Source organism: Leptonychotes weddellii, chromosome 13, assembly GCF_054177405.1.
Source record: "Leptonychotes weddellii isolate Sample4059 chromosome 13, ASM5417740v2, whole genome shotgun sequence".
Classification (NCBI taxonomy): domain Eukaryota; kingdom Metazoa; phylum Chordata; class Mammalia; order Carnivora; family Phocidae; genus Leptonychotes; species Leptonychotes weddellii.
The window spans coordinates 24,368,004-24,383,509 of NC_138381.1; the positions used below are offsets into that span (position 1 = coordinate 24,368,004).

Consider the following 15,506-nt stretch of genomic DNA (forward strand, 5'->3'; position numbering starts at 1 on the left):
CTACATCACACTTAACAGCTAGTATTCATATTTTTTATAAAATGTTCACGTTAACATTTTAACAAATGTGCATACCCATCAGAAATCTAAAGGTATTAGAACATACTGAGTCCTTCACAGAGTTATGCTCTCTTCATGTATATTAATAGTCTCAGTAGATCTGCTAAAAACTGAATTTCTCCATCTTCCTCCGATTTGGATGGCTGGACTGGTTCCATCTGAAAACACGTTCTTCCTTTCCCTGGAAGCGGTTTGGTTCCCCCATGCTTAGTAAGTTCAGTAAACCCTGAAAAACCATCAGAACTCCAAGGACGGGAGCCAGAATGGATAGAAACCACGGAATCCACTGTTGTTTGATATTCAGACAGAAATACAAAAGCCAAAATGAAGTAAGGAAAAGTATAGTCAGGATCAGTGTTCACATAAAAATTCCACAGTGCCTGGAGCTCAGGGTAGTACAGTCAGTAGTTATGTTGGTAATAATATCTAGTCATACTATTGATATATTACTAGCCCCTTCCTCACAATAATTAATTTGATACAGATTCCCAGAGAAACTTGCTCCACATTGATTTTCCATATTACAATTTTATTCTCACATTATTCAGAGGAATGTGTAGGTAGTAGGTTAAATTATATTATTATTCTGTATTGAATGGGAGACAGGTGGGACATGGAAAAGATGACAAGTATTATTGAAATGAACAAATGTTCATTTTGTTAAATTTATCGTGGAATCTTGGGTCACAAGAACTTCATCCTTATGGTTCTTTTGCTGAGCATGTGGAGATGATGTTTTAAACACCAAAAACGTTCAGGAGTTTGGGTTGTTGTGGGACTTAACGTGGTGTACCTTCAGCTGTCCTGTCTTGCAGGGAAGATTAGCTCATGGTCTTTGTATTGAAATGCATCTTCGAGAAAATCCCGGAGTGGGCACCCGTTTGGCCTATGTTTTGGTATTAATGTATTTACCTGTGGTCAGACTCCAAGAATCCATTCATTTAGTAAAGTGTCAAAAATCCAGAAGAGCCCATGAACTTATGAAGACCTGTGATTAGCTGCTTTGGAGTGGTAGGAGTAGAATGCTTTATCCAGAACACCCTGACTGTGAATGGAGGTATATTTCTTCCCATGTAACAACTGTTAACTTCCACATCCACGTGATCGCATTAATTAATTTACTCACTCAGTTACTCCACAAATACTTCCAAATGGCTACCCTGTGCTAGATACTTTGCTAGGCACTGGGGATTCAGAGATAGAATCCATACCAGTCTGTGCCCTCTGGTTGCTTCCAATCAAGAGGGGAAGAAAGATAAGTTGTAATGCTGTATGAACACTATAATAATGGTCTGCAAAACATACGGTCAGATAAGGTTTATGGAACCGTGTGTCAGTGTTTAATCTAATCATTATTTTTGGAAAATACCAGTATTTTATGTCAGCACACACTCAGTATAACATAGAAGCATAAAATGTCTTCTCATACTACCTAATAAGTCAGGATGCAGTTTTTGATTTTGATATGAATTTTTCACTCCCATGGCCATGATAAATGTAGTTTACCAAGAAATTTCTATGTCCTTTCTCAAAACAAGTAAGGATATAGACATATCTTTAAAATATAGATACTTGCTTCAATTGTTTCCCGATACAAGTTCAGTTTAGCAACAATACTTAGTTCCAGTTTTTTGTTTTTTTTGTTTGTTTGGTTTTTTTTAGTTCATCATTTTAATTAAATTTAGTCTTCCTTCAACCTTTCAGCCTTATTAGTAACTATTACTTTTCAGGAACCTAAAGGATGATATCTTTAAATGATTTTTTAAGAACCTCCCTGCTAATCATCATTAGCCTTACACACAGCAGATATTCTATTTCTATATAATTAGAAGGACCAAACATGAAGTTTTTCAGCAGCCAAAATTCCTCAGAAGCCTGTAGAACTTTTATCCATAGGTCTCTTTAAAATTAGACCCATGGCTTAAAGCCAAGTAATATAGTTTGGGGGGGGTTGGTAGTTTGGTCAAAATATTACCTACTGAAAAATATAAATGACAGCATTTTGCTTGCAATCCCAGAGTAAGGTTTTGCATATCCGTTTTGAATAACTTTAGTGAAGTTAAGTGATTTGAAATTGAATGCAGTGGGGTAAGCTGGTGCGACAGCTCAAAGCTATGGCAGGTCAAGGAAATCATGGAAGTGGAGTCATCCTGGCTTTCAATACATTTCATTGTAGAAACGCCGGCACCATTGGGCTCAGAGCATCGCTGCATCTTGTTATATGTATAGAAGTTTTAAAATCAATTTGATTTTCACTGGTATGATTCTCTAGTGTACTTAATATGCTATGGACGGATTTCTGAGAATAGTAAGAAGCAGTTACACTTCTCATGAATATATAGCGAATGAGGCACTCTGATTTATTATTCCATTCAATCTTAGAACATGCTTATGATTTAAAAAAAAAAAAGGAAAAGAAGAAGAAGAAAAATTCTAAGGAGTACAACTGGTAGATCTGAGTTTTCTCTCACTAGGTGACTTTGGGTAAATACTTTAACTGCTTTGTGCCTCAGTTTATCCACCTGTAAAATTTGATAAAACCTCCCACCTCTGAATTACTACAGACATTTTTATGAACAATGAATTTTGAGGTTTTTCAATATATGTCTTCAAAATTAAATTATCCCCATATTTTAGATATCAGTTTCTTTATTTATAAAAAAATCTCCCTGCTTCCTAATGATTTTTTAAAAATTTATATGACATTTAAGGCGATAAAGACAGTGAAAAACTCTTCAGAAAAAAAATAGCATTTATTGAAAGCACAAGCTCTGAAACTCCAGAGAATTCTAAACGAACTCAAGATATACTAATTCAAGAAGCAGTGTGTATGCAAACTTGCAATAAATTTTGATCATGATTTATAAAGTTTGCTATAACTCTTAGTTTGCTATGATTTCCCTGGTATTAAATCTTGCTCTTACTCCTTTTTTTTCACTAATGGAGTTAATATTTAGTTCATTCTGTAGCATAGCCTCTCCAGTGGTATTGATTTTCTTTTCTCTTCTGTTCTGTGACCTCAGTGAAGTGTCAAACATCACAGGGGAAGAATTTAATGTAGAATTTAACGCCAAGAAATTAGCAGAAGTCTGTGTCCTACTGATAGAGGAGAAAATTATTTAACCTCGCTTTCTGTGTCATTGATTTTTTTTTTAAGATTTTATTTATTTGAGAGAGAATGAGAGAGAGAGAGAGAGCATGAGAGGGGGGAGTCTCAGAGGGAGAAGCAGACTCCCTGCTGAGCAGGGAGCCCGTCGCGGGACTCGATCCTGCGACTCCAGGATCATGACCCGAGCCAAAGGCAGTCACTTAACCAACTGAGCCACCCAGGTGCCCCTGTGTCATTGATTTTTTAATGCCCTAATGCAAAGTGTTCTTAAAAACTTCTCTAAGCCATATGTTGTGCTGCATTTTGGTGATTGTTAAATGCACTAGTTACGCTAACTGCAGATGAACTTTGACCCCATCCGCATTGTACCTCTAAGATCGGTTGTTAGAGAAAGTAAAAATCCCAGCAAATCAAAATTAAAACCAGATTCTAAAATTAAGGTTAATGATTAGAATGCAGAGTTTATTGGGGAGTTAGACCTGTATAAATGGAGTCTGTTCCACAGAAGGCCAGGCCCTGGACTGAGGCTGTTGGGAGGCCAAGAGCAGAGCCTCAGCCCAGCCCCGAGGGCACGACCTTGTGCAGGAACTTCCACAATCTCTACAGTCACAGCTGCTTTTCCAGGGTCTGCTCAGTGGCACCAGAGCACGTGGGGTGGCACAGGAGACCCCACCCACCAACTCTGGAAACATCTGGATGTTTGACTGAAATCTTCACTCTTCATCCGAATGTTAGAGGGCGTGTCTGCATTCTTATGTAGAGGCACAGCCCCGAACCAAAACAGTTTCCTTGACTCAATTTATCCTTCAATGTACAATTAAATGACACCCTTTCTTTCAATGGGAACGTTTCCTCCAAATGTTTTCATGAAGTGTTGTCAACAACGGTCCTGGTCCCAAAGGAACATAGAAGCCTTTTTAGTGGGAAGCAGCTTGCTAGCCCCTGGGGCTATAGCATGGGGCCTCTGAATGCTGGTTGCAGGCTCCAGGGAGTAGAACCCCGAGGAGGGGAGCAAAAGGAGAGAGAAGGTATTTCCATAAAAGGGATGGGTGAATGCCAGCGTCTTAACTCTTTATCCAAATGTCAGGCATTGCATATTGTACCCTGCATACTTAGCAAACCCTATACACATGCAAGGTGCAATATTTGAATGATCTTGTTTATTGAATTCAAGTTTAGCCTGAAAAGAGTGAATTATGTATTGAATCAGCTTTTTGCCCTGTCCCATGACCACCAACTGAACAGGTCATCTGACCTACTCGTTTGGCTCTTAAAATTAAATGAGCTCTGAAAATGTAAGGTATTTTTGCCCTTGGAGGCCACAGCAGACATAAACATTAATATTTTCGTGTTTTGGTTAAAATTCAGTGCTATGATTTTAGCTCTGAAAGAAATTTTCAAAATGTCAGACAGGAACACAATTGGAAACATCACAAACTTCCCCAGTAAACTGAAAATATAGAGTATGTATTCAATTATCCAAATGGATCAGAATGTGCTTTTTCATTCATAGGAATGAGTTTGTGCTTAAAAACTTATGACAATTTAGGATTTAAAGTAGCATTGCTTTGTATTTCTTCTGCAAACCAGATTGAATTAAATTAAGAGCAAACAGTATTTGTGCCCCTCCCTAAGGTAGAGGTGCTGGGGTTACCTATTGGGCAAGGTCTCTCTGCCCTCAGAAAGCAGATTTTCTAGCTGGGGAAGACTAGGCTTGCTGAGTTGAAACCCCACAGCGTCAGGTGGTCGAATGAAGACAATAAGCACTTGGAACTTCAGCCTAGGAAGGAATGGATCAACAGCATTTGCAGAAGTTGGGGAAGTCTTTACGGAAGAGTAGGGACTTGGATGGCATTCTTATTGTAGATGGGGCACCTTGGGAAGGGCAAAAACATAAGGCAGAGCCAGCGGGTGTGAGGAATGAAGGCCCAACTAGAATAAAGGGTTTGTGCTTGCTGATAGAGAAAGGCAGCTTGGCTCAGCTGAATGGAACAAGGTTATGGGAGAACCTGGAGGCACCAGGGGAGGAATTTAGAGTGAATTATGCAACGTAGACCATGGGAAACCATCGCATGGTTCTAGAGCAGAGGTGTGCCATGATATTTAAGAGAAAGTAATTACCCTTGTGCCTTGAAAGGTGGTGCTAATGAATCTGTTGCCTGTTTTGGGTTTGTTAGTTGTTTGTTTTTTTCTGTTGGACATTCCACTTCCCCCTCATTTGCTTTGTACCGCTCGTGTCTGCTTTAGTGAGGCATATTCTCACGTCCATCCCTCTTGTACTCCCAGTTTCCGATGGCTCTGTGAGGGCAGAACCAAGGGTGGGGTGGAACTTTCACCTGGAATGTGGGACCACCTGGTGCTGAGGATCCTGGAGAGACCGTGGGAGTGGCAACCCTGTGGCCCCAGGCTGTCTGGCCTCCAGGGCACTCGGCAAGGGTGTGGTTTCCCCCTACGTGGCGCTCTGCTGCCCCTGCCTTTCAAGGCAGGCAGGATTCGTGGGCAGCAATGCAGGTCACAGCAAACTGGCTCCATGAACGTGTACTTGTGGAGTCCTGGTGTAGGCATGTCCCTGAGCAGCAGATTCCGGTCACATCAATCCACTGGATGCATTTTATGCGCCTATTATCCATTATTCCCCAACTTTAAGCCACCCAGCTGTTTTCTTTGACAGTCTAACTTAAGATATAGTTAAGCCTGGCCTCTAAGAAAGATGTTCCTTCCATATTATAATGTTCCCTGCTATAACTCAACACAATTAAAATCTCCCCCTGCCATTTTGTAACTTTTTTTTTTAAATGGGAAATAGAGTGGGAAGGAAAGTGAGCATTTTAATTTCTGGATGTCTCCAAATCCATTCATTAATTTTGGAAAAGTAAAATGCATTTAACCTAATGGAATATTTATAAAAATTGGAAGCTCATTGTCAACTAAATCTCATTTATTTAATCTAGTATTAGACTGCCTTTTTTTTTTTTTAACCAGATGGAAAACCTTAGCAGTAATAGTGAACAAACATATCCAGGCTCCCAGAGGTCATTTTTAACCACCATTAACAATCTGGTTTCACAGATTAGTAATATACAAAAGGCAAGGGTCCAGTAAAAGATACACAAAAAGGCAGCTGAAGCGTCTGTGCTCCTTATTTACCTAACATTTAACCATTTTAAAAAACCCTTTATAAGTGAAACATTTGAATCTTCCAAGCTCCAAATTGGGAGGTGTTACCGAGAAGTTGCTGCAAAGTATCTATTTGAGATAAGACACTGATGTATAATATTAATAAAAGCTCCACGAAGCCGGTGAAGAGAAAAACTTAATATTATTGGTAGATTTGCTTGTGGTTAAAGTAGTTACCAAGCACCAGCCATTTGTTTAATGGTTTCACACCTATGTCAACCTCCTAACTGTGAAGTAGAAAAGAAATGTATGTTTACATATCATAGTTCCATTTTTGAATTTAATTATCCAACTGAAGTATAATGTAAGATAAACAGTCCACAAAATACACTGATGAATCAAAAAGGTCTATAATGTGATAAGGACACGGCTTCTAGAGCTGCCTATTCAGAAATGGATGGTCTCGTTTAAATCATGTTTCCAGTGCTTGGGACAGTGAAGGATGGTAAACCCTCCCTCTGCCCTGCAGATGGTTGCAGACGTACACGCATGCTTGTTTCTTCTCTTGTTCAGACTCAACATTGTATGTGACTATGAAACAGCTATGCATTTAACTGATTGAGACTGGAGTAAACAGGTAAAACTGCACATAATAGGCATTTATTTTCATTTCAAAATGCCATTATTCTTGGTTTATACATTTATGATTTATTATCCACCTTCATGTTACTCTTCTTTCAGGGAGTGGTATTTTCTAGGAATCAGAGTGAAGTGTATATTTAAAATGCTTCACAGATATTTTCATGGTTCTGTGTAAAGAAGAAAGCCAGGTTCGAATGAGCAAAGCCTATAGAGAGAGGTCATGTCTAAAACGAAAGTGAGAATGAGGTTGTACAGATATGATCTAGATGGTAGAGAAAATGCCTGTCATTAAGGAACTCAGAGATGTCTAAGATATTATTGTCCTAATGAGGGGTAGCCAGGGGAAGCACCTTTTCATCACTACGCACATGTGCAGGAATATTTGCATATATGTATATTCACATGTATGTATATACATACACACACATACACGCAATCCACTCATTCCTGCAAATACTTACTCTCCACGGTCATTGGGTAGAATGTAGAATCAACATTTATAGTATCACATTAAAATTTTCCTGTCCGTCCTTGATTCTGTAGGCCACTGCTTTGTGGAGAAATTCTGTTTTCCTCTTTGCAGGAATTTTTACCTTGACAGTGAAATCTCCCAGTATTCCTACCAGTGCCTAGGGCCATTTTATTCTATTTCTTGCTGAGGAAGGGAAATGAATGAATGGTGAGGAGAGAATTGAAATGATGCATTCTGGCCTGTACTGTCATTTAGAATGTTTGACCTCCTGGGGTTCCTTTCAGTGACAACTGAAATACTTTATTGAATACCTATTATGTGTCCAGCGTTCCCCTAGGCACTGGCCATACAGGAAAGTAGTATACAGCCTGGTGGGTGTGGTAAGTGAGTAAGCAGACAGCACCATGGATGCAAAGGAAGGAGCTAACCCAGGGGGTCAAGGAAGGGGGAATCCATGAAATCTGAGAGCACCTTCGTCTGTCCTCTTGTACATGAAAATGGCCAGCTTAATTATATTATGTGGATATTTGCAGATAGCAGGTTGAAATTGGAAAAACAAATTCTGGTTAGCTAAATGATTGGATTCTTTTGGTTTATTTATGTCTTGTAGGTTACGCAGACTCAATGTATGACTGTACGTAAATCCGTTTTCTTAGCTTGCCATCATTCTAGTTAGCACATAAACACAATAGGTAAGAACAGCACCTAACTTTTATCCACAATCTAGTCTTTATTGGTTGAAGACCAAGTCGTTCTGAAACTATCAGCAAGCATGTAAATATTACAAAGTAACATAACTTATTTCACACCTCTGTTTTAGGTTGATTAAAAAAAAAAAAAAAGCTACAGTTTTTAGGAAAACTCCAGGCTTATACATTCTCTCCCAAGGAGAACAAAAGCCTCCTCCTGTTTCTTTCTAACTGCCCCCAAATTGTGGTGACCCAAGAAGGGAGGAGGTTTCTGCTTCCACAGCCTTGAGGGTTTCCAGTTGCCGCTAGGCTCCCTCACGTCTGGAAGGAGAGGAACTCTGATCCGAATTCTTCCAGATACGTTAACAACCTCCTCTTCTGCCCATGGAGCAAGGACCTGCGTTGTAGCGAGTGGAGAGTGGTGGGGGGAGGGGGCTGCCACTTCAGGCTAGGTAGACTGCGTCCTCTTTTCCTGAAGCTCTCGCCGTGCTTCAGGGGAATTGTACACGGGTAAATGAGGACAGCGTTTGGTTCTGAGAACTCCCACTTTCAAGTCGTATTAACCAAGCTCCTCGTAGATATTAAAAGAAAATGAAAAGAGGGGCACCTGTGTAGCTCAGTCAGTTGAGTGTCCGACTCCTGGTTTCAGCTCAGGTCATGATCTCAGGGTTGTGAGATGGAGCCCTGCGTGGGGCTTGGTGCTCAGTGAGGAGTCTGCTTGGGTTTCTCTCCCTCTCCCTCTCCCTCTCCCTTGTGCTCTCTCTCAAATAAATATTTTTTAAAAAAGAAAATGAAAAGAAAAACTTTCAGAAAATAGACTACACAAAACCAATATTTTTTCTCCTTTTTTTAAAGGTGAACACACACAAGAGACAAATTCACCTCATTCACTCAAAAAGGATGTTGAAAATATGGGGAAAGGTAAAGAAAAGTTTTAATTCTGTAGAACTTCTCTTAGCTTCAAAAGACCATGGAGATAATAGGAGGATATTTTTGTTCTACACCATATTTTAAGCTTGACAAGCAACATATGAATAATATATGGACCATTGGGTGGATATAATTGAGATTAATGCATACATATCAATCAATACATGACACTGTAATATAATACTTTAAAATAATATATTACATTGATTTATATTCATGGATTTCTGCACAAAATCTATCCTATGTCTATGTAACAGTTTTTAAACTGGTAAAATATTTTGTCTTATAATAATAAATAGCCATATATAACAGTTCTCTGGAGAGTTATTTGTAAAGATTAGTAAAATGACTCTTCTGTTTTTCTTTATTAGAAGAACTTCAGAAGGTTTTATTTGAACAAATAGATTTACGGAGACGACTAGAACAAGAATTCCAAGTGTTAAAAGGAAATACGTCTTTCCCAGTATTCAGTAAGAAATCACTTTTATTTTATTGCATTATGGTATGTGATGACGTTTCTATTATTAGGCTTAAAAATAGGCTTCTGAGTATGAAGTGCTTTTGTCACGTGCCACGGGGTCTTCCCGTGGCCTCTGTCTAAATGTTTGGAAATTTTAGTTTGTTATTTGTGCTTTGAATCAGCTCACAGATAAAATTTCTTACGAGAACCTTTTGTATTTATTGTATTGATATTTGTGTATCTGTGTGTATGTATCATGTGTATTTAAAATATGTAGGCAAATATATCATGAAATATGTAGACATATTTAAATACTCTGATATTTTTAGATTGTATATTTCAAAACAAAAGAATTACTCAGGTATTTTTATTCTCCAAGGTAGGAAAAACAAAAGAACAATTAATTTTTATTCTTGGATATAGTTGGAGAGCTTCCCGGTGCTTGAAATGTGTATAAATATGAAGATTTACAATTTAACAATTCAGTGTACATATATTTATTTGATTGAGATTAATATAACTTAGGAGTTCTGAATTCTCCATTCATATTCAATGTTAAAATTCCATTCCAAATTTGGTGGCAGATACGGTAGCGTAAAAACTGTCGGTTCTATTCCCAGAGTCCTAGAATTTAATGCTAGGTGTCCACATTTCTAAAATTCACCAGCCTTGGGCTGGGTCACATTTGGACAAATATGTCACAGTGCGGTTTTTTCAAGCTTTTTGGAGTTTCTTTTAGTCGTATTCCTCGCTCCACAGAAAGGAAAGTGGGAAAGAAATTAGTATGTAAACTTATGTTTTGAATTCTGTAAATTTAATATTAGTTTTTTCTGGGACGCTTTTTTAAAATGTCAGCATGCCCCTTGTTATGAATCTGGGAACCACAAAACTCACATTGGCAATTCCTGTGCTAGGGCCATGGGCCAGCATCTGGGAGATTTTTTAGTACTTGTGGCAATTTTAATAACATGAGCATGAAGGTCTGCATTCACCAGGGCTTCTCACATGTGATCGTCAGCACAACTAAAAGACGTGCCTTCTCGGGTAGCAGCTTTGAAGAGGACTGGGTTCCTGGCACATCTCGAACTGAGTTCCACCGAGCACTTAGCAGGGATAAAAACAAGGAGGATGCATGATGGAGGAGAGCTCTGACCACAAGGAGCAGTAGGGTCTGCCAAGTTTGTGATCTCTCAGTACCCACAGGGGAGGCTCAGAGTTCACAGTGTTTCAGTGTTTTGAATTTCAAGACTGCCTGCTGAGGGCTCGGAGTAAGATGGAAGGGTGGAGCATGGCCTGTAGCTTTTAATAGTGTGTTAGGATCATCATGACATTGTGGCTTCAAGAAAAAGAGAAAGAAACATTTAAAAAGTATCTCTGAGATCTTAAAAACCAAGTGCTTCCAAAGGATCCACGGTTCTCTCATTTCTAAAACAGTATTTTAATACCCAGTTCCTTACAGCAATGAGCAGACCTTGAATTGTTTGCTTCCCCTATGAGCTGATGTTTATCTCATTGTTGAGTTTGCAAATCCTTGCTTTTAGATTCAGCAGAGTGGGTCAAAGTGCCATTGAACCCCTAAAGTACCAGCCTTGGTACTCCCCATAAAGTCACCTAACTCCCCATAAAGTCAGTGTATCTGTAATTTATCCCCTTGATAAAAGCTAATTAATCATTTTAAGGAATTAAGTAATTTATAATAATTGGTACATTTTCCTTCTTAATTGCCCTGCCATAGAGTATGTACCTGTTTCTGTTCAAAAGAAATTAGAATGTTACAGTACAACCAGCCCATTTTGATTCAGACCTATCATTCATCCTTTTGAATCCTCTGTGATTGCCACATCCATGAAACACTTCAATTAAAGAACAACAAAATTTTTTTCCTGTTTTTTATCTGCAGCGTACTCCACTGACCAAGAAAGTGGCATGTGTGTGCCCAAGTTTGAATAATGCGTGGTTTAGACATACCACAAAGAGGCAGTTAATTTCACACCAATGAAAATAGCAAATGTGCATTACGTGCTTGTTTACTAAATGTGAGAGGCCATGAGGCTTGCAGACAGATTTAGATTCGCTCAGACGGGGGAAAATGGAACTTTGTGAAGCCGCATCAGAAGGACTCGTGGAGGAATCCTGGCCAGAGTTTCACAGAGCCTTTTACTAGGAAGGGGACTCTCAGTCATGACACTTAAAAGCGTGTTACTTAGAACACTGTGGACCTCAGCTAAGCTATCACGTGTGAGGATTAGGAACCCAGACCTGAGTTCACTCTGGGGCTCTGCCTCTTCCTGGTTGTGGGACCTTGGAAATGGTCAAATGGGCCAGATACTTCCTGTCTGTGGGAGGATGCAAGGAGTAAATGAGAGGAACCGTGTGAAGTGCTATGCATAGCCCAGCCTGAGAGATGTGCTCGGTACTGTCAGCTGTGAGGATGGTGGTGGTAAGGATGGAGGAGGAGGAGGAGGTGATTAGCACTGAGCTCTAGAAAAGCCTTTCTAAAATAGGTTCAAATTTCTGAGTTTCTCCCTAGCCTTCTTGTTGTGGTTCTGAGGGCTAATTAGGACCACAGGAATGAATCCTGGGCATGGAGACGGTAAATGTAAAGATCAGAAGAAGGATGGAGGAGGAGGACAAGGAAGGGTGGGGAGGAGGGGAAGGGGGAGGAGGAGGAGAAAGCAGGTCTTCATACTTGGGGACAGAACTTTGGAGGAAGAAGAATAAGCAGGTGTCTCTACTTGCTGTAAATCTGGAAGTCATGGTTGCCACCAAAGTCATTGTTTCCCCCTTCCCTAACAGCTATGTCTCCTCTTCCTCCCTTCTCTTCCAGAGCCCTATACCTCCCTTTATTGTGGCATCCATCCCTTGACTGTAGTTTTCATTCATTTCACTCTCTAGCCACAGGTACCAACTCACCCCTGAGCTGGGGACCTGCCAAAGAGTTGCTGGATGAGGCAACCAGTGGAGAAGGCCCTCTTCACTGCAACAGGGTGCCCTGGGCCCTCTCCTTTCTTCCCTACTCCAGCCCTTTCTGCCCACTGCCATTAGCCCAGTCTTGCCAAAGCTCTACCTCTGGCTCCAAATCTTCTACCCAAGAAGCTATATTAATCCCCTACTGTTGATCATGTTGTATCTAATTTAACTCCTGACTGACTCTCAAAACTCTCCGTAATTGGCCCACCATGCCTCTCCGGTCTTACCTCCACTCCCCTCCTTGCTGAGCTCCAGTTACCCTACAGATCACTCTCTCCCCTTGCTTTCCACCTCTGCGGACTATGTTTGTCTAGTCTGGAATGCCTCCCCTCATCTAAGCGTTCCTAATCATTTGGGACACAGTTCAAGCCACCACCTCCAGGAAGCTTTCCTACTCTTACAGTAGGCACTCTTTGCTGACGTCCTACTGTGTTTATTTCTAGCTCCACAGGTGTTTGTGTTGGTTCCTCTCAGATTGTTTTACACCTGCTACTCTTCTCTACCCCATGGCATTGTTCACAGGTTCAGGAAAGGGTGTCCTGTAGCTGCCTGCAGGGCACCTGCTCTATTGTGGGAACAGGACATGCTCTCAGTACATGACTGATATACATTCTGGTGTCCTATTCGAAGAGATTAAAACCGACAATGAAGAATGAGATTGGGAAGCTGAAAACTGTTGTATAAAGGAGATTAGTGAGGGCTCATAAGTTGAGTCCTTGGATTTGCATGTGACAAATTCATGGCACTGGAGAGAACTGATGGAAAGGCCAGTCAGTTAGGACAGGGAAGGCCCAGTGACTGGGGCTCTGTGAAATATTTCAGTAGTAGATTTTGACTATGTCATCATTTTAGATTCTTCTAAAGAGCTACTCTTCCATGTTACTGTTAAGGTTGCTTTTATTAAAAACAAACTATATTTCATCTACTTGAATATGATTATCCCATCTTTCACCTCTGGCTCTTACCGCAATCATTCTATGTTGAGTGGTTTCCTCTCTCTTTTTGTATCGTCCTCCAGAGACGGAGCGATGGAGGAATTCTAAAACACGGTATGGATGAAAAGGTCCAACAGTTGTTAAAAGTAGTGATAACAAAATGAATACAATGTAAACAAAGTAAGCCCCAAAGCCTATTGCTTGATGAGTAGGATCTACCACGTGGACCAGATGTACCATATGGGTTTTCTTTTTTCTGGTCCTGGGAATGTAGCCTGCATACTTTTTATTGCTGTTTGGAAAACCCTGGGCTTTGAAACTGTCCGTGTTTGCAGAGCACAGTCCTTGCCACCGTGTTGGGTGGCGCACTGCACATTGGTGCTTTCTCTGCTACCTCCTTTTATATTATCATTTTCTAGAAAGAGCTGGGTTTTAAGTAAGTCTCATTAGAGAAATTAGCTTAATGATTTTTTTAATCTCCACTTAACTCGTGCCTTCATCAACCTTTAGAACATAGCAGAAATTTTAGGGTTTGTTTTCCATTTGCCAATTAACAATTTTTATATCTCAAAAGTTATACACATGCCTGTTGTAGGAAACCATAAAGATACAGAAATACAAAGAAAAGGAGAGAAAAATCACCCATAATCTTGTCACCTGGAGATAACCAATGTTAACATTTTGGAGTTTCAGCTTTTTAAATGCATGTTGAATCTTTTTTTTTTTTTTAACAAAATGAAATATTATACACCCCATTTTTTACTCTCCTGTTTTTCACTTAACATGAGCTTCTTTCCACTACTACAGGGAGTCATAAATGTACTTTCTTTTAAAAATTTTTTATTTGAGTATAGTTGAAACATAATGTTACATTAGTTTCAGGTGTACAGTATAGTCATTCAGCATCTCTCTAGGTTATGCTATGCTCACCACAAGTGAAGCTACCATCGATCACCATACACCCTAGTACAATACCACTGACTATATTCTCTATACTGTGATTTTATTCCCATGACTTATTCATTCCACAACTGGAAGCCTGTATCTCTCACTCCCCTTCACGCATTTGGGCCATCCCCTCATCCCCTTTTCCTCTGGCAACTCTTAGTTCATTCTCTGTATTTATAGGTCTAAGTCTTCTTTTTGTTTTATTCATTTGTTTTGTTTTTTAGATTCCACATATGAGTGAAATCATATGGTATTTGTCTCTCTCAGTCCGACTTATTTCACTTAACATATAATATCCTCCAGGTCCATCCATGTCATCCCAAATGGGAAAAAAAACATTTTTTTTAAAAACCCCACAAAAACACAAACCCATCCTTTTTTATGGCTGTATAACATTCCATGTGTGTATATATACCACATCTTCTTTATCTGTTCATCTCTTAATGGACACTTAGGTTGCTTTCGTATATTGGCTATTGTAAATAATGCTGCAGTAAACATAGAGGTATGTATATCTTTTCAAATTAGTGTTTTTGTTTTCTTTGGTTAAATACCCAGTGGCGGAATTATTGGTATTTCTATTTCTATTTTTAATTTTTTGAGGAACCTCCATACTGTTTTCCACAGTGGCTGCACAAGCCTGCATTTCCATGAACAATGCACGAGGGTTCTTTTTTCTCTACATCCTCACCAACATTGGTTGTTTCTTGTGTTTTTTATTTTACCCATTCTGACAGGGGTAAGGTGTAACCGCATCTCATGGTAGTTTTGATTTGCATTTCCCTGATGATGAGTGATACTTAGCATTTTTTCATGTGTCTGTTGTCCATGTGGATATCTTTTTTGGGAAAATGCCTATTTAGGTTCTCTGTCCATTTATTTTTTATCAGATCAGTCTTTTTGGTATTGAGTTGTAAAACTTCCTTACATATTTTGGATACTAACCCCTCATCGGATATATCATTTGCAAATATTTTCTCTCATTCAGTATGTTGCCTTTTTGTTTTGTGGACGGTTTCCTTCACTGTGCAAAAGTTTTTATTTTGATGTAGTTCCAATAGTTTGTTTTTGCTTTTGTTTCCCTTGCCTGAGGAGACATATATAGAAAAATGTTGCTATGACTGATGTCAGAGAAATTACTGCCTGTGCTCTCTTTTAGGATTCTTTATGGTTT

The 15,506-nt window shown here is 39.5% G+C and overlaps 1 protein-coding gene across 1 annotated transcript in view; it reads left to right on the forward strand.

The window, feature by feature from the left end:
- The window catches only part of SKOR2 (SKI family transcriptional corepressor 2), a 39,468-nt gene that overhangs the window by 6,667 nt on the left and 17,295 nt on the right, over positions 1 to 15,506 (forward strand). The window contains exons 4-5 of the mRNA XM_081800942.1: positions 8,945 to 9,010; positions 9,391 to 9,489. Of these exons, the coding sequence (XP_081657068.1) occupies positions 8,945 to 9,010; positions 9,391 to 9,489 (165 nt within the window). The remainder of the gene's footprint in view (positions 1 to 8,944; positions 9,011 to 9,390; positions 9,490 to 15,506) is intronic.